Genomic DNA, 20,356 nt, shown 5'->3' with positions numbered 1-20,356 from the left:
ATTTAAATACTTTTATTTAAACTGTATTTTTTTATATAAAGAAAAAGTATTTTAGGGATTGAGGTAATATTATAAAAACATCTTTTTAAAATGCTTCTTTTTCTTTTTCTTTATGTGTTTTCTGTGTTTTAAAAATGGGTAAATTGGGTCAGACAGATTTTGCGAAATTCACCTCATTAGATTTTTCTCCTTGTTCTCTTTCATAGCCTAAACTTGGACTTTCTATGCCTTCAGACATGTCGAGCTGTCTTTGTTTCACATCGTAGTTGCTGTCAATATCCCATCTCTACAATAAACAACTTTTCTGTTCTTTCTTGTTTTGTCACACTTTCCGAGGTGATTGTGAGAGAGAGGGAAGATGGAGTGATTGATCCATCTCTGTGGTTTAGCATTAGCGCAGGGGAAAGATGGGATTGACAGTTCACATCTTTGAAGAGAATCAACTTTACTCTGGAGTCAAAAAAATTTCGCCCGTCCATCCACTCTTCTGTGAAGAGGATAAGGTGTTTTGTTTGAATGCCAGTTGCACCTTAGTGAAAGAGCAACTTCAATATCATGAGAGCTGTCTTTATAAGATGTTGGCCTACTGTTACAGAACAACAGACCTTTGAAAACCCTGTCAAAACATGACAAGAGGTCAATCCACGTATTGTAGAAGCAGCATTGTGACGCAGTTAGTTCTCACCCTGATCAGTGCTCCAGTTCTCCATGACTTAGGAAAGGTAATACTTGTAGCCTCCACCTTTGGACCCACAGGCGCAGAGCTGTCAAAGCCATAATAACCGAAAGACCTGGGTTAAACTTTTCAAATGGAACCTGATATTTTACAAATACACTACAGTACAAAAGTTTAGTTTTTTCAATGTTTTTGAAAGAAGTTTCTTATACTCGCCACCAAGGCTGCATTTATTTGATCAAAAATATAGTATAAAAAGCATTTTTCAGCATCATCTTCAATGTCACATGATCCTGTAGAAACCTATTTGCTGCTCAAGAAACACTTAACATCAATGTAAAAAACAGCCGTGCTGCTTAATATTTTTGCAGAAACAATGATATACATATTTTTCCAGGATTCTTTAATGAAAGTTCAAAAGAACAGCATTTGAAGTCTTTACTGCCACTTTAGATCGATTTTATGTCATTTCTGAATAAAAGTATTCATTTATTTTTGGTAACCTTTGGAATGGTAGTGTTAATGTACTAAAATGTTGTACATATATCAACATGTAAATATTGTTTCGTTGTTTACATGGAAGTCAAGATTATAATAAATGTTAACGTATTTATTTATTTTTTACAAAAAACTTTTATAGTTTATACTTTTAACTTGGCATTGTGTACTATGAAGATGTAGATGTTCCCCATTTGTAAAGGCTGCACTATACAATATTTTCCCAGATTTTTGCACATATTTGCAGTCTGGACAAGACAACACTAGTTGCCGGAAGTCAGAGCCAGTCTCTGATGGACATCAAGCATGTACACAGTTCAGTGTTTGGGTGCTTACAATCGGGCAGTCAGCCCCTGCTGGTACATAATGTAACGACACCATATTGTTTCTCTACTGATGGCCATTTAAAATTAGCTGTGTATTCTGAAGTCATTTTTTGCAGGCAACATTACAAATATTTCATTATGGAAAAAGATAGGAAATAATAGAGAAAATGGTTGTTTAGATTATTAAATACTCTTTTTTAAGAACTGATCGCTGAAAGGTTCTTTGGGGAACCAAAAAATGGTTCTTCTATGGCGAAACCCTCCTTTGGAACCTTTATTTTTTTAGTGCTGTCATTATTAAAGGGCTTTGTGTGCATTCAGACATCACTCAATCAGTGCCATCATGATGTCATTTTGGCTCCAGAATGATTAGACGTGACCTTTTGTGGCTCAGGTGACTGGCTCAAAAAAAATAAAAATACAAAATTAGGATGCGTCCAAAATCGCATACTCTCTTCAGGTACTTACTCCATGATCGCTAAAAAAGTATTTTCTATATAGTATGAATGTGTGTAGTATGAAAGTAATCTGGACGTACATTCATCATGCTGTCATTATCATTTTACCTATAGCTTCAGTTGTGTCGCTTCATTGCCATTCACAAACCCTTGGCCTCATAGTACAGTGTCCATTGAATGCATGCATTGCTGGAAGCAGTAGGGCATTTTTGCCTACTCTTTTATGAGTACTGTGAATCCTGCCATACTAATTTTGTCACATACTATTTTTCGCCTACTATATAAGTATGCGATTTCAGGTTAATAAAGATGCAGGTTATGTGCTTCCTTGAATAGGTGAATCGGAATGTTCTCAGATAGTTTTTTTTTCCCAATGTATTGCAGAATTGTTTAAAATTTCATGTTTTAACTTAGATTTAAAAAATGAATTCGTTTGACTGAAATTAATTCAGCCAGTCATGCAATGAAATATCATATGAAATCCAATTGTTTTATTTTTCTCTTCGTTTTTAGTTCCCTATTGTTCTGATTTCCTATTCCAAAGAGTGATATGTGTGATCGACAAAAAGCCGTGTGCCTGTTTGTCCAGTGATAGCAACTTAATAGCAATCTATCCGAGAGCCCCTTGTGCCCCTGCTGCTAGATTTGGGTTAAGTGAAAATCACCCACCTCTCGTCACACAGAATCTATCCCACCCTCCCGGTTAATATGGCTTTTATTCCATTATCATTTTCATGGAGTCATTTTGCCCCTCTTTTATAGAAGGTCATAAAATATATAGTGAATTTTTTAAGCATTCTGCATAACATTTACATTTTCTATTGTATAGATGTGATCAGGGGAAGGAGACTGAATAAAACATTCATGTCAGAGGCCATTTCTTCATTGACATTTGAAGCTGTATCTATCATCTCTCTCTCTCTCTCTCTCTCTCTCTCTCTCTCTCTCTCTCTCTCTCTCTCTCTCTCTCTCTCTCTCGTGCAGGCAGGGGAAAAAATGATGGTGCAGTGTTTAACAGCGCTCTCCGCAAATAAAATTCCCACCCTGCCTTCACATTATTGCCCGCTGGCTAGTCGATGAAAACACATTTTCCAGAGATTAGAGAAAAGTCAAATAGAAATGTTGCTTAGTTGTGAAAGGTTTGTCTGTATTAGTGTGTTTGTTTGTGAAAATTGAAACATGTCAGTGAAAAATCCACATTTCAAAGATCCACCTTCTTGCGGGACACAGGTAACGGTGACGCACAGTGTCCAATGCCATCATTTCACTTTGCAATGGATTTAGTGTGATTTCGGCATTGAAAGCACACAAAACTAAATGCAAAATTAAAAGCTTTCATTCTGAGTAATTACTAATTTTGAATTAACCCTGCCATGATTTTTTTGGGGCTTAGAGACAGTAAGGACCTTATTTTGGATATGGCATTCAGATCTGAATAGGCTGCCAGGTAAGATTGGAGTCTTATTTTCTTTTCAAATTTAATATTCAATCACTGCAAATGATTTTGCCACAATAATATTTGGCATGTGTGAATTGATTTGATTGGTTTGAGTTTTCCAAGGTTGGAAGGGCAAATGATTTTCTGATGTTGAATGGGAAAAGCTTAAGATCAAGCCGACATGCTTATTGCAACAAATTATGAGGTTTATATTTACAAAGCACTACTGAACATCTAATATATAATCTACACATATAAAGTTTCTAAATCAAATTTTAGATAAATTGGGCCACAAAGTTTATGACCTAAACTGTAAGGTTAAAATCCTTTATTAAAACTCTAATCCAATTTCAATGCTCTGGCATGCTAATTAAAACTAATTTTCAAATTAAATGGTTCTATGTACAGACAACTTCTAAAAAGCATCTTCATTTGACTGTCTCAACTAGAAAAAAAATTCTGAGATTTTCAAAACAATCCCATATAAAGTTGCTAAATCAAATGTCAGATGAAATGTTCATTTATGACCTGATTTTTTATATATATATATTTTGATGGTTTCTTTCATTAAAACATTAAAAGACTGTTTTTGAGAAATTCTATATGCAGTTGTTCTTCAGAGCTAATATCTCTCTCACACACATATAGGCCTACACACTAGTTTTAGCAGTTTTTTTTTTTTAATTCTATATATTATTCTTATTCTGACACCCACAAGTCCAACAAACTGAACCTGCCACTCACATACATTTTACACATTAACTGATATGCCATAATGCATGTCCTATAATTGTGTTATAAATTAAAGTCACCATGAAATCAAAATTGAATATTATTATTTTTATGGAATATTGCAGTGATTATCATAAATCATTTATCAGTGCATATCATTTTATGTATTTTACATTCATGTGCCCTCATAATCTTTAATCAAAATAACTTGCAGTGACATCTCTGATTACACGTTTACTGGCGTGGGTGCGGAACAACCTGTAACTCACATGAGTTTGACCAATAGCAAACAACAACCATCTAATCAATTCCCCATGAAAAACAAATCAAGTCCCGCCAAACATTTTTTCTTGTTCGAAATGCCATTTCACTAGATATATCACAATAGGAAGAAAAGACTCCTATGGCAATTTCCATTTCATCCTGACTTCAGATCAGAAATAATTGTATCCAATGAAAAGAGGGTTTAATTCTATGTTCACATTTTACCATTAACACAGAGTGTTGGGATATTAAAATAACTCTTGGGTTTTTTTGTTACATATTTTCAACATTAAATGACAGAATGGACCTGACATTACACACAAAGAGCAGTATGGAAAATGTGGCTGTAGATAATTCATCAAAAAAGTAGCCCATTTTACCTGACTTCACCCTACAAAATAAATGAAAGCAAGACTCTTTTCAGTCAGTCATAGACTAAAAACTTTGCAAACATCACTTGATTTTGACAGAAACAAAGACCCCGAGCCACGGCTCTACCACACAGTGTAAAGCAAATCATAGTGTCTTCTTTAAAATGAAAACTAAATGAGCACTTCCTCAAGGTCCTCTCAGGTTTGCTTAAAACACTGCAATAAAATGTAACCCTCAAAACAAAGGACGCTGCAGAAAGACGCGAAAATAAGCAGCAGAAGAGGGTCTCTCCTCTCCACGTGTGAACGCATATCATGGCAGACTCTTTTGAGGGAGGGGAGGAGTAACCACACACACATACTCGCTCCGCCATGCTAGTACGGAGGCTATGCTCTCGTCGCTGCTCTCTGACCCCAGTGGCAGTCTTTTCTTCCTCCACTGCGGTCTAGACTCACTCCCCCTCTCCGCCTGTCAGAGCGAGGCTCGCCGCCTGCCTGTGCTGCTTTTCCCGCGTGTCTCCGTCAGCTCGCCGGAGGGTCTCCAAGGGTCGAGGGTCCTGCCCCTGCCCGGCTCCGAGTGCCACCTCTTCGGCTACCGACATCTGCATTCCCCGGCGTGCATGGAGCAACATCTTTAGAGGTGGGCGAGAGAGAAAGAGACGCTTTCAGCCTCTTCTTGTGTGTTATGCAGCTTGTAAATGTACGCTTAGACAGGGAGCGAAAAAAAAAAAAGACACAAAAGGGTTAGAGGTGGCTTGTCATTGAGCGGCGGTGTCAGCGCGGCCACTCACCCGGGGAACGATCACCCTCCGCGGCGAGTGTGTTAGACACATTTACACACGAGTTTGCGTGTTTTTACTCGAAATGTCGGAGATATTGTAGTCGGGGTGATGTAGGTTCAACTTGATCTCTTTTGCTCTCTCTCTCTAAAGAGTGTAGCCTGCACTTGAGACAAGATTTCCAACCTTTATTTTGATCGTTCCCTCGCATTGTTCAGCCGGAAGCAGTAGAGTTGAGCGCAAATAAATATCACGCGCGTATGTAGACGTTATTTATTAAACGCAACGGCAGGTTTTTACGCAGCTAAGCTAGTGGCTGCTAGCTAGCTGAGGTGAGGAAAGCGATTTTTTTTTGCATAATATGTGGAGTAATGAGGATGATTATAGTTTTATGCAAAATTGGGCATTTTTAAAAACCTTTAAAAACAAATTGGTATTTTACCCGTGGAGTTATTTGTATATTAGTGTAAAGAGTTTGACGTAAAATATTAAAATAACTTAATTACATATGTACGTGACAGGAAAATTCCACACTAATTTTGTTTTTAAAAACGGAAGTTTATAGCATACTTATTATGAACTTATTTCTAATTATTTTGTCATTTGTACTATGTCATTTGTACAGTACTGTAGATTTAATTACAGTAAACACAATTAACTACAGTCTGTTACAGTTGAATGAAAAGGTGAAATATTTAGGCTTTTTGCAAAATAATAGGTAATAATAATATGTAGTAAAGCTACAGAAATATTGAACAGAGGACAGGAAAACAAGACTCATAAATTATACAAGATGCATAAATAATTCATAAATTAAAAAAAGAACAAAATACATCATTCAGAATTCATTTGCATCACATATTAACAGTTAAATGCCTTCAGTCCTTTACATATTTAAAATTTTTATATTTAGTTGAATAATGTGAATGTGATTTTTGCACTTGCCTGGCTGGTACAGATAACACGGAGAGACCAGCATCACTTTTAACTCATTTCTTTAGGATGTGAGATAATGGGTTGCCTCATTAAGAGTAAGGTGTCAAAGCTAATCTTGTGCAGTAAACCAGTAGGCTATTTCATAAGAAACTCAAAAACATTGTCTGTGGCAGGTGTTACTGAGCAAATTCAGTGATTATTACTGCTTTTATTTATGCAGTAAAATAATGAATCTCTGTATTTTCCTATATATATATATATATATATATATATATATATACACAGTATATATACAGTATATAAATAGGCTATGTATATTTTTTTTCAAAGAATAAAATACAAACTGACAGCAATGTACTACAGTTTTTTTAAAGTAAACATGTTTACACATCATTTTGAGTAAGTGAATGAAAGTAGTTTTGAGAGGGTTGGAGTAGTTCAGGGGTTGGTCATGGTTAACTGGCCCTCCATATGGCTAAAGAGCTGGAGATGTGAACTGCTCACCTTTCTGTTTCTCAGCTTTTTCTTTTGTTTTGGTCTCAACACTTTTGCTCAATTTAATTTATTTGTTTTGGATCATAAACACTGTAAGATTCATCTGTCATTAGACATTGTGTTTAGGTTTTGGTCATGTGTGGTTTGTGTGCATGTTGAGTTTGGATGAGTTCAACTTGATGAGTGATCATGAATTTTTAATTTGTGTGTTTGTTTTTAGTTAGAGTGACATCATTACAGCATAACATTCTTTCAGTGGTTTTATCATATGTTTATAGTGGAAATATTATGAAAAATATCATAAACTATAATTAGAAATGAGATGTTTCCCTGAAAACAGATATTTAAGCAGATGTATTCTAGAAAATAGAATTGATATCCACTGCTATGAAATGTTTTATTGTGTAACCTAAATGTGTGTTACATGCAGTAACATAGGTTTTATTCAAGTCAAAAATATGACCCGACAACACCAACAAAAGTAATTTTTCAGGTAGAAAAAGCTGTTTAATGTAACAAATGCACAGTGTAGGTATTATAACATTTATTTGAGAAGTAAGTAATCCACATGTAAAGAATATAAAACACTTAAAAAACAAGCAAATCTTGCACATAATTTATGTTGGTCCTTGTTTTAAATTATTATTTTTTCTGTATTGCTCATACAGCAATTAATTTCACATCATAATCTTTTTCTGTCGCTCTTTCTTTACAGATAGTATCTTGTCCTCCTCATCGGCACTATCAAGGGTTCTTTTCCGTGTTTTAGTGGTGGTTCTGAAGGATGCTGACTGCGTGGGTCGCTCCAGGGTCCTGGTGAAGTGTCTCATGTGTGACGTGGAGAAAGAATGGCCCACGGAATGCCGTCACAAGGCAAAGTGACCATCTCGGTGGACGAGTACAGCTCCAACCCCACGCAGGCCTTCACCCACTACAACATTAACCAGAGCCGCTTTCAACCGCCACACGTGCATATGTGAGTAACAAGGGACAGTGGCGCAGAAATGCAGTTTTTCTTTATACATTCTCTTCATGTTTTTGATTCAATTTAGTTTTGTGCTCACTTTGAAATGAAAAAACTGTTTTCCTAATCTGTCAGGCTCGCAGTATCGCACTAGCCTTATATGTCTAACATGGTGTTTGGTCCTGAATAAGCAAACTTTGTAATCGGTTTGGACTGCATCAGACACAAGATATCTTTAATAGCATAATGGTCTACTAGGGTCAGACAGAAATAGATAGTTACTATTGCAATTTTCAGGCTCTTGGTTTTAATATTGACTTCAGCTGTGGCACAGTATTACATATTTCAGGTGAAACGTACACCGAATGCGTTGTCAAATGCATTTTCATGCACTGCATTATGTGCAATTTAAAACCAGATTGTTCACTCCACATGTAGTGGTTTGTGGTTTGGAGGAAAAGGTCTTAAGAGCAGACATGCTGTTCGAGCATTATTCACATTCATGGTAGCATATTCATTCATCTCGGTTTTGGCTAACTCTTCTAGACTATTGAATATGGTGTTATTTGCAAAGCTTTTACATTACTCCAGTTCTCATTGTCTGTGTGATGGGACAATAACTTCGCACAATCCATTCAGCCAAAGCATAACCGAGCCGTTTTAATACAGCAAGTGTTTTTGAGCTGTAACATGATGAAGATTAAAAAGGCTGCATCATTATTTAAAGCCATTGGTGTTTGCATCACCCGTAGTGTAATGTCCTCAATGCAGGCTGTGATTCCTTTCTAGTAGCAGTCCTCTCGTCCACTGCTTTCTCCTTAATCACCTCATTGCTTATAGAGCAGTGTGTTCTGGGAAAGCAAAGGCTTGTTTAGATTGGGGAGATAATGATCGTGTTTACCAGAGGCTTGCGTTGCTGAACATAAACACACACAACTGCGCATTCGCTTGAAGAAACAGGGGGGCGATTTGAAAAGGCCCTTTTTCATCATGTTTTGGGTTTCTAGTCAACGTGCACTTTGACTTGCTTTGCTTTAAAGTCCGGATGTTGCAACCGACTTTACTTCAGTGTTGTTGTGTTATTTCCAAGTGAAAGGGAATATTGAATAGAGGGCAGGGTTTTACTTTAGCGCACCTCCTCTTCATCCCTCGCTCGTAGCAGACTGATGGTTTGAGGGGAGCGGTTAAGGGTATTCAAGCCAAGCCGTCAAACTGACGTCATCAGAGAAGGGACGCCATTGAAGAGCGGAAGCAAATTTTCAGATTTTGATTAAAGATTACCACGACAAATACATTTTTTTCTGTGTATTCACTTGCACGGATTAATTGTTCACCACAAGACTGGTAATGTGCGCTAACAAAGTAAACAGAGTCAATTTTGATTTCATGACGACTTTAAAGAGATTCTTCAACCTGATCTGGCCCTTAATGTCAGCATGAAATGGAAATGTACCCTTGTTGCCTGTTATAGATCTTTTTGTGAACAATTTATCAATGTGTTTTTTGTTTTGTGCGGGGGGCTTTTAATGAATAATCAAAATATAATAACTGGACCTTCCGGTGAAATTGACAGATTTCTCTGGTTACGTATGCCAGACTTCTTCAGTGATTTAGTCCAGTCTAGTTTCGTCTAGTTAATTTAAATGTTGCGAGATCTGAAGACAATTTTTATAATTTTTTTTTTTTTAACAATGTGAAATGGCATTTCGCAACCTATACCTTCTGTAACATGAAATATTTCTTAGTAAAAGGATATTAAATGTAGGATGGGATTTGTCTTTATCCATTGGGAGTTTTTTGTGGCAATTTCATACCATAGTTAGCTGTAAATTTTAGAAGACTAGCTAGTTGGTTGAAACTTAAGTGTACTTGCTGGCGTCAGCTTAAAAGGAAAGCTGCTTCAGAGAAAGATTACAAAGTCAAAAAAAAATTTCCTGTGGAATGTATAAATGAATCAGACCATAAACAAGTTTTAAGAAATAGGCTCAGTTTTGATTTCATGTTGACTTCATTCATGCAGCCCTTGAGTTGGTGGTTTAGCAGGGAATTTCGTGACGTACACATTAGACGGTGTGTGTTCAGATGATCGTGGCCATGACCCAGTTCTGTACATGGCCCCTGCACATCGACAGCAATTACCCTCGTTAAGGACTCACAGAGGGACTTCAGAACAGACGTTTTTCCTCTGTGCAGTATTCCGGCTGAGAACTGTTTTGCTTTCCTCCTCGTTCTTCCGCGCGCCCTTTTTTCCCCCTTACGTGGAGTAAATTCATAGCACCAGAAAGCATATGCTCCGGTGCTAATCATGTCACGTCGACTAGTGGAGCTTGTGTGATTTCGGGTGACTTAACTGAAAGGAAAGAAAAGGAAATGCAGTGCACATCATTCAACAATGTCTAAAGCTGACATGGTTTCTGTTTTTTTTTTTTTTTTTACAATATTTTTTTGAAAGGCAGCAATCGATTAAAACTCCTCTTCCTCTAATCCACAGATTTCTACTCTTAGTTTTGCTTGAATTGCTTATTAAGCTAATATTACATTTTTGTGTAGATAATTTCAGCCTGTTATTTAGTTTAGAAACTTTATACTTAAGACATTTAAGATTTGAAGATTGAATACTTTAACCCAATGTTTAGCATTGAAATGTAAAATACTGAATTGGATTTGATCTTTTTTCTTGAGTTTCTTTCTTTCTTGCATCCATTTAACCACATAGCACTGAAAAGTTAACATTGCGTCATATTTATTCACAATTACAAATATCGGATGCAGCATTTGCACAAAACCAAATATTAAATCCTAAACTTACCTAAAGCTTTGACTAGTTTTTTGCTGCCTTTGTAAGCATTGCTGTTTCCATCTGGGAATGCAAATCCAGTTATACATTTGTCTTTATTGTCTTCCCTTTGTTCTTGTTTACTTGTTCCCTTTCTTTCTTGTTCTCTTCCTCTCTTCTTTGTGATTGAAATCGGTTGTTCACCTGCTCCGTCATTACCCCTCCTCCCCACATCCACCTTCCACCTGAAATTGGTTGTTGCTTTTTTTCTGTTTAACCCGATCTAACAGAAATAACCGAGCACAAGCCGGCAGCTCCTGTGCCTTTATTACCCCGGCCCTCTTTAATAGGAGTGTAATTGATCTTTGGCTCCGTTTGCCCTGCTCTTTAATGTGCACATGTTCAGGCCTGAACGGATGCCAGCTTAAAAATACTTGGCTGTTCAATACAGAGTAGATTGATGATGAAATAACAAAGAGAAGATGTGAAAATACAATAGTCCTGCTTTCGATAGATTCATCAGTGGGATATTGCTCACCTGAGCTGTGAATGGGAATGTGCAGTTTGAATTGAATGTGATATTAGATAAAAATTCAATAAAAACACGTTTTTCCATCCAGCGTGTCCAATGTCTGATTCACAAGCAAATGGATTCTTTTTAGTGAAAAAAAGTATAATGCAAACCAGTGTTTTGTGATTCACGAGCAAATGACTTGTGTGCTGACTCTTTTAATAAATCGTTCAAACAGTTACTGTTTGGAATCAGTGTGTCAGACTGTTTGGAATGAATTGCTTGCTGAACTAAAACTTTAAATAATGTCTGCCTCAATGCAAATTTAGTGTACTTAAGGTTTGTGAATTAAATCACTGTCATTACTAACTTTTTATATGGAAATGTGTAGTTAAAGATAAACATTTGCAACAGTTAAAAAAAAAAACTATTTTTATTATTCTGGAGGAATTCTGTAGGAAAAAATGCAATGTTGTGAAGTTTGTTTTATACTTGAAGTCAGCAAGAGCAAAATATCCCTATCTTTTCCCCTCTTTTTCATTCTGCCGCTGATCGGTTTCCCTTAGCCTTGTAAATTCGCCAACCTATGAATAATTAAAATGTTCATAAAAGTGCGAAGCGTTTAAGATTTTCAACTCGACGTTCATTTCATCCCAGCCACAGGGAAGAAGAAGAGGGGGTTCATATCGTGTTAAATGAATGCTGCACGCTTTCCTCGTTTTGTATCCGCTTTGAATTCAGAATTACATCATTTATTTTTCTTGATGTCGGATGTTGCTTTATGATGTCTGTTTCTCTTTTCATTTGAGAAAGTCTTTGGTTTTTTCTCGTTGAAGAAAGACATGCAGTAAATTCCTCTCTTTTATCGAGGATATGGTGACTAGGCGTCTGAACGCGTCGACATGCTGCGTGCAAGCAGATTTTACCGCACCTGTCTTTATAGATTTATGTTAGGGACGTTTACGTTCTCTTCCTGAAGCACATGAGTGACAAACGACAGGAATCGAGTGCAGTCCGTACGCTCGTGTGCGCATCCGTGTGTGGAGCGTGTAATGGAAGTGCACGGGATTGAAAATATCGGAACTAGCGGGGCTTTGTGTGGACTGTAATTGCTGTAAGCACTCTGGCAGGCCTCCGTAATGCAGATGTCCCGCAGAATTAAATCAGAGCTCTCTCTCTCTCTCGTTCCATCGGTTTCTCTGAAAAAGGCCTGAACTCTTTCTGTCAGGGGGATCTGTTTTAGCTTGTGTGTGTGTGGGAGGGTCACTCAGGACTTCTCGAGGCCCTTGAAATAAGAGAACCCTTGATTAAACCCACAGCTTCTGTCCGCTGAGGCAGCCACTGCACAAGGTCATGGGGGTCAAGTGACAATTGACATTGGGCAGGTCTGGGACCTGTACGTTTTAAGTTTTTTTTTGTGTGTGTGTGTGTAATTTCAGCACAGGCGACCGTGCACTTCCCTTCCAGATATACAAGGCTGGGGCCGGTACAGAGACAAAGAGAGGCTCCCGTTTATTTTTGCTAAATCGTTGGGCTGAAATGTCCCGCTCCTGTCACAGATAAACAACACTCGACTTGCTAGTTCTGCGTAGATGATTCGTTAAGATGGTTACACTTTACAATAAGGTTCATTAGTTTACATTAGTTCATGTATTAACTAACATGAACTTAACAATGAGCAATACATTTGTTACTATATAACATTTGATTTTAATAATGTATTAGTAAATGTTGAAATTAATATTAACCAAGATTAATAAATGCTGACGAAGTATTGTTCATTCTTAGTTCATGTTAACTAAGGTAGTTACCTAATGTTAACTAATGAACCTTATTGTAAAGTGTTAGACTGTTAGACTGGCCTCATACTCATGCCTCATGCTTTAGATGTCACGGTGGACTGCATTGTACGCTTTTCCTTCAATTGGTTCCTATAAGATTGAAGGTTTTTGTTTTATAAAAGCCAGTTCAGGATTCACATTTCAGCTCTAAAGTCTAGTCTTAGGATCTAGTTTTATTCAAATCATTAATATTTAAAATGACTCAATCAACTGCATTAGATTGCACCAACAATTTTACAGCTTTGATTATATAGAAATGGCTATTAACTAAACATTTTCACTTTTTACAGTGGGAATTGATGTGCCATGTTTGAAACAATCAACTCAATATTACTCTATAATAATGTGCAAATTAGCTTTATAACTGTAAACATCAGTCTGATTATTTATTTATTTATTTATTTATTTATTGTCATTTACACTACCGTTCAAAAGTTTGCGGTTGATTTATTTAAAGGTATAGTGGAGGATCTTTCCGAATTTTAGATAAGACCCGCCCTCTCCACTTTTTGAATAAGTTTGATTGATTCACCAGAATGATTGACAATTAGGAGGACCAATAGTATAGGTGATCCACCCGGAAGTAAAAAAATCCTCCGCTATACCTTTAAATGTTTTTGAAAGAATTGTCTAATGCTCACCAAAACAAAATAAAAACAGTAATATTGTAAAATATTTTTACAATTTAAAACAACTGTTTTATTTTAATATATTGGAAAATGTAATTTATTCTGCTGATGGTAAAGCTGAATTTTCAGCATCATTACTCCAGTCTTTAGCGTCACATGATCCTTCAGAAATTATGCTAATATGCGGATTTGAAGAAACATTTTTCAATGTTAAAAAGAGTTGTGTTGCTTGTAATAATATGGAAACTGTGATCAATAAAATTTTTATAAGAACAACATTCGGAATATCTTTTGTAATATTATAGCCTAAATGTTTTTTGATTTATTGCATCCTTGCTGAAGTATTAATTTCTTAAAATATAATCATACTCACCACAAACTTTTGAACGGCAGTGTATTGTTGTTACTTATTAGAATTATAATCTATAAGTTTAATCAAATAATATTTAAATAAGTTTAATAATATTAATAGTAAATTATATCATACATCATGCTATTGCTAATTTTTTATAGAAGCAATAATGGAATCTATGCATTAGTGTTTTTTATTTATTTGTATTTTTTCCACACTTTATGTCATGCCTAATAACATCACTTGGCTTATTGCTTTATTTTACACTTTTTAAAAAATCCATGTCACATTTTTTGACAGAAGTCTGCAGAAGATATCAGACAGAAAAATAAGAAACCTTCTTGTCTTTATAGGGTAGAGGTTTGAAGGAATATGAAATGAAACTATTTTTTTTTTTTTCTAGATTTTCGATTGGAAATACACAGTGGTTTCTGAAAGGACTGCAAACTGTCATCTTCTAATTGAAATGTTTGTTCATGAAGGGTTTCCTCATTTATCCTCATCCTCCATCCTGTTTTTCCAGCTTCCGTCTCTCTCTTTCTCATTTTTGTGCTCTGTGTGTTACTCTGAAGTTTATTGAATTAGCGCCGACAGCTGAGAAGCACAAGATAAGATAGAACCGCTGTGTCTCTCCGTTTGAAATGGATTGCATTGCTATGTATGAGTGAAGGTGGTGGACTGCAAGTACGGTTTGATGTTTCTTCACCAATAGCAGTACAAGCCGAGCCGCGCGAGCGGAAAAGCCAGTAAATATTTGGCTCCTCTTGATGATTATCATTATAATTTTTATTCTTTGGCGCTGGTTCACGGAGCTTCCTGCCCTGCTTGTCTTACACACACACACACACACACACACACACATACACACACACACACACGCACACACACACACACACACACACACGTGGCCCTGAGTGAGGCAGATAAGCCTAAAAGTCCATTTCCTGCCACAGATCAGTGCAGTGGCGGTGCTATCCGCATCAAAGGCTTGACTGCAGGGCACTCTTTTCACAGCCCTGTGCCCCACATCTACAAAACACGGCCCTCTGAAATATTCATACTGTACACAGAGGTTTCAATCTCTCACTCCGACTCTCTCTCTCTCTCAGTCACTCTCTCATCAAATTCCTACATTAAAGAAGGAATCTTTCCATGGCGGGAGAGAAATGCGAAATATTTCCTTGTAGTCTATGCAGAGCCCTGATTTACCCTACCCTGTAGAAAATAGCATGTCTTCTTTTACTATCTATCTATCTATCTATCTATCTATCTGTCTGTCTGTCTGTCTGTCTGTCTGTCTGTCTGTCTGTCTGTCTGTCTGTCTGTCTGTCTGTCTGTCTATTGCTCTACCTATCTATCATCTACCTATCTATCTATCTATGTCTGATCGTTCTACTAGGGTATTTTATTTTCAATTATGATTTTGGCTTCCAACAAATCTGTCCGATAGATAGACGTCACTTTTTTCACAAATTTGCGTTTTTGTTGTTTACACAATCAAGTCAAATCAAGTCACCTTTATTTATAAAGCGCTTTTTACAATACAGATTGTTTCAAAGCAGCTTTACGGTGATAACAGGAAAATAATGCAAAAAAGTTTGTTTCCAGAAGAAAATAGCGTCACAGTCAAGCTTAAGTAAGTTCTGTAATGTTTCATTTTTGTTGTAAAAAAGTTATTAATTTAGTTAATTTAGAAATGTTAAATTTAATGTCCCCAACTAAGCAATCCAAAAGCCAATGGCAACAAAGGTGAAAAAGAGAAAGAGACGATAACGTTGTTGCTTTCAAAAACGTGCACTTTGAAACCCGTTTTCAGGCCTACAAAACGCTGTTGTCGTGTAAAAGTTTTCAGTTTTTAGTTAAAACGGTGTTGTGTAAACGGCTCCTGAGTTTTACATGGAAGAAGTACCTTTTTCTGGATATCTTTCATCAGTTGTCACATTATTGCATCACATGAGGACTGAGGGCACGATGTTAACCGTGCTATAGAGGGAACATTTCATAACAGAAACCAGCTGCTTGTTCCCTATACCTCAGTCTTGACCTGACAAACAATTGTGTCTGCTATTTGCAAATTTTAGATTATTTGTTGTAAGAAAAGTCAAAGGAAGGAAGAGAGATCCACAAATAGCACACTCATGTCAGCCCTCTGAAATAGATGAACTGTGGCTGTTTGTGAAGCTTTGATACAGTTCAATCGTTCGTTGTTCCTGAAGGTTAAAGAATCAAGTGAGCGCTGTCAAATTGAGTATCTTTGAACAGAAATCAAAACGCTTTCCTGCGCAATATGACACATGTATCCAATAAAAGAGCCGTGGTGCATCCGAAGTCTAAGTGTGTGTGTGTGTTTTTTCCAGCATAAGGAATTGTGTGCTTCACATATCTAAGTGTTGTTTTCACCGTACTTTTTCTGTGGATTTGAATGACAGTGTCTGTATTCGCTTTGTTTTTCTTTCAAGGTCTGTCTTGGCTTTTTCAGTGTCGCACACTCGTATATTTTCTCTCACACGCACACACACATTCCAGTTCAGCTCTAATGCAATTTCAGAGGCACAGTAAGCCCCTGGTCCGAATAATCCTTTCTTTTCTCTCCCCGCCTAATGAATATTTAAACGACTGAGTGAATATTTAAAACAATGAGCAAATATTCAAAAGGCTCTGTCCGGTCATGTTTATATTTGTGGCTGTGGTGATTTTGGTTTTCATTTTAGAAAGCTAAGCACCTTGAACAAATCTTTTGTCAGGTAACCTAAAAAATTTTGTAACATCTAAATAAATTGGTTTATTATTTTAAAACAGTGAATCAACCTGACTACATTAGTTTTTAACAATCAGCGATTTAGTTCCACTGGTTTCATGCTTGCAAAATCAAATTCATGGGTTTGATTTCCAAGTAAAAGGCAGTTTTTCAATGCGCTTCAATGAATCATTCACGATTAGACTTGGAAAGTATATTAAGGAAGTAAATGGTGTCAATTTTAATTCTATGTTTGGCGTTAAAAAGATGATTTGCTCATGAAACAAATCCTGTGAGTCGCGTGTTCAGGTGACAGAGGACCAAAAGATATGCAGCTCTGCTTCCATTTGGAAAAGCCTTGTTGACTCTAATAGATTCATATGACTGTGTGTGTGTGTGTGTGTGTGTGGGCCACAGAGTTCAGCAGACCAGCCGCTTCCATAACTAGATCTGTCGAGTCTTTTATATCTCTGTTGCTGGCCTGAACACCACAGACCACATTTAATCAATACGTGTGTGTGGCTGTGCGCGCGCTTGTTTTTATTTACTGCATTGTGATCAATAGCAAATATTATTTTCTGTCCGCCTGTTTCTCCCTCTCTTTTTTTTAAAGTGTCATGATTTTCTGTACAGGTGGTTCATTTCAGATATGACTCGGCCAAATTTCAATTCAGACAGATGCACAAGCCATTGACAGTGGAAAATGGGTGGCTTTTTCTTTCTTTCTTTCTTTCTTTCTTTCTTTCTTTCTTTCTTTCTTTCTTTCTTTCTTTCCTTCTTTCTTTCTTTCCTTCTTTCTTTCTTTCTTTAGATCTATCTATTCTTTCTTTCTTTCTTTAGATCTATCTATTCTTTCTTTCTTTCTTTAGATCTATCTATCTATCCTAAATATTTATGTATGTATACGTGTCTGTGTGTACTTTTTTTTTGTCGGTTCCCTCCTTTTTTTGATGACGTGCCATTTCTCATCATGTGCTATTTTCTTTTCTTTCATTCGAGTAGATGCTCTTTTATGTGCAATGTATTTGTTTTCTTTAATGGAAGTGTGTGCGTGTGTGTGTGTGTGTGTGTGTGTGTGTGTTGTTGCACTGGCCCACCTCCCTTCCTAAGGTTCCTTTATATTTTTAGTCGGACAGGAGATGTAAGTGTTAATTAGAGAGCCGAGGGCTTTTTGTCGACTGACAAGCCTTTTAGTAATGAAATAATAGTGAGGGGAACAAGCGCGGCTTATTGCACGTTTCTGACTTCAATTACAGCCAAGATCCTTTTCTTTTTTTTTTCCTTTTGAGTTATAGAGGAGAATTTCTTCTACCCCCCTCATCCCCCAAAACTATCTTTGGGAAAATAAATAAAAGGATGTTCAGACAAGAGGAGAGTGATTCTCTTAAATAGACATCAAATGTGAGAATTTCTAAAGGCTGCTTCCATTTCCAGAGCTTTTGCAATAAAAGATTCTGCTCTAGTTTTAAATTTGACTACAAAAGCCATGGATGCAAATAAGAAAATGTTTCTGAAACAGCATTCCAGTTTGAAAAATATCTGTCTGTCTGTCTGTCTGTCCGTCGATCTGTCCATCGTAGGGCTGGGCCTTTAATCAAATTTTATTTTCAATTATGATTTTGGCCTCCAAAAATGATTAAAAAAAACAAGATATGATGAAGATTTTTTTAAATATTTTTAAGGGTTATGTTTAGCAGAGTTTATCACATTGTACTTGACAATGACATTTGTCACATAAGTAAGATATATATTTATCTTCTGTAAAAGTCACACATAGATCTGTTGCAAATAACTATTTTGTCACTAAATAGATGGATTGAGCTTGGTCCTTCTCTTCAGTCACTACTTTTTTAGTATGTTCTGTCGTTTTTTAACTGCAATCACAGACTGATTTTAAGCATGTCGCTCAGCTCATGTACTTATAGCCGGCTAGCAGTTTTCTACAGTTATTTGTGCTGATTTTCATGCTCATAGAATAACCTCCTTCTCTTTCTCTCCCTCCATCTTTCTCTTTATCGCTCATTCTCTCTCTCAGGGTGGACCCCATCTCGTACGACACTCCCAAGCCGGGTGGCCACACGCGTTTTGTGTGCGTGTCAGACACACACTCCCGGACAGATGGCATCCAGATGCCTTACGGGGACGTTCTCCTGCACACGGGGGACTTCACCGAGCTGGGCCTGCCCTCAGAGGTCAAGAAGTTTAACGACTGGTTAGGTAAAGAGCTGCGATTAACCACCGTTTAACCCCCTTGCATCACATCCGACCCTCACACACGCAGGGTTTAGCGGCGTGTGAAGTGGTGGTGACAGGTTTTAGTGACTGAAGCTAATGGTCAGAAAAACTGAGTTTCTCCTTTCGCCATCTGTCAACATAACAGAAAGTGTTCAGTGAGCTGTTTGCACCATTACTGGATTTATTTTATTTTTTTCTGTTCAGTGAAGAGTTCTGGGTAGTATAAGTAATTTTGTGAGGTCTTTATGCTGGTTTTTGTTTGTCAAATTAGGATTTTTAACTTTCAATTTGGATTTAATTTTTTTTTTAGGCATTTCACCTGTAGTCATTGTTTACTCGTTCAAAAATTTGGTGTCAGTTTGCTCAAAAATAAATTAATACTTTTATTCAGCAAGGATGTATTAAATTGATCTAAAGTAACAGTAAATACTTTTTTAAGCAAAATGCATCATGGTTTCCACCAAAATATTAAGTAGCACAACTGTTTTCAACATTGATAATAATAAGAAATGTTTCTTGAGCAGCAAATCAGCATATTAAAATGATTTCTGAGGAATCATGTGACACTGAAGACTGGAGTAATGTCTGCTGGAGTTCGCTTTGCCATCACAGGAATAAATTAGGAATAAAAGTTTCGATGGCATTTTATTTTCATTTTACCTCCTTATAAACTGGTGTTTATAAGCGCAGCGCTGCTTTGTGTACAGCGGTATTTAAAGAAACCTCTGCTGTTACATAAACGCCACCTACTGCCAGAGAGTGAATCTGCATTTTAATTCAGTCCATCTGCGTTTTTTGTTTAATGCAGGTGTCTTATGCTAGCCTGGAAATCCAGACCCAAATCCGAAAGATTAGCCTAAGGGTCTGGCATTGAGTAATGAAAATCGCCCAACTCGAGGGGCGGTACCAAGCATGCATTTGAAAATCTCACTGCACGCAATTGGATAACACTACGACCAATCACAACAATACATGTCATTCACATATGTCGCAGCGCTGTCTGTCATCTGTTTAGCTCGCCTCTGGCCCGCCTATATCAGATACACTGATGTGATTGGTGCGTCAATGCCAGAGTGACTCGCTGAGCAAATTCAAATTGTGTTCTCGCGAGAACTCTGGATTTCCAGGGTAGTCTTATGCAGCATAATTTCACAAATATAAAGTCAGACCATTTGGATCGTGTTTAAAATGTAGTGGTTGCATCTCATTTGAAATGGCTACAGATATTTTTTGGTTTGCCTGTTGGCCAGTTTGCCTGTTAGCAAATAATTAAAGGAAAGTTTCTTAAACAAAGAAAAAAATCGGCCAATTTGTTTTTAATGGTAGTGTACAGTGTAC

At 36.9% G+C, this 20,356-nt stretch overlaps 1 protein-coding gene across 1 annotated transcript in view; it reads left to right on the top strand.

Moving 5' to 3' along the window:
- The first annotated feature begins 5,262 nt into the window (after nucleotides 1–5,262).
- The window catches only part of mpped2a (metallophosphoesterase domain containing 2a), a 61,504-nt gene continuing 46,410 nt past the window's right edge, over nucleotides 5,263–20,356 (top strand). The window contains exons 1-3 of the mRNA XM_084110314.1: nucleotides 5,263–5,403; nucleotides 7,689–7,949; nucleotides 18,819–19,000. Of these exons, the coding sequence (XP_083966440.1) occupies nucleotides 7,822–7,949; nucleotides 18,819–19,000 (310 nt within the window). The 5' untranslated portion in view covers nucleotides 5,263–5,403; nucleotides 7,689–7,821. The remainder of the gene's footprint in view (nucleotides 5,404–7,688; nucleotides 7,950–18,818; nucleotides 19,001–20,356) is intronic.

This window comes from Abramis brama, assembly GCF_963993115.1.
Source record: "Abramis brama genome assembly, chromosome: 3".
In the NCBI taxonomy this organism is placed as follows: Eukaryota; Metazoa; Chordata; class Actinopteri; order Cypriniformes; family Leuciscidae; genus Abramis; species Abramis brama.
Note: the sequence above shows the minus strand (reverse complement) of the source record. Positions and strands in the feature narration are given on the sequence as shown.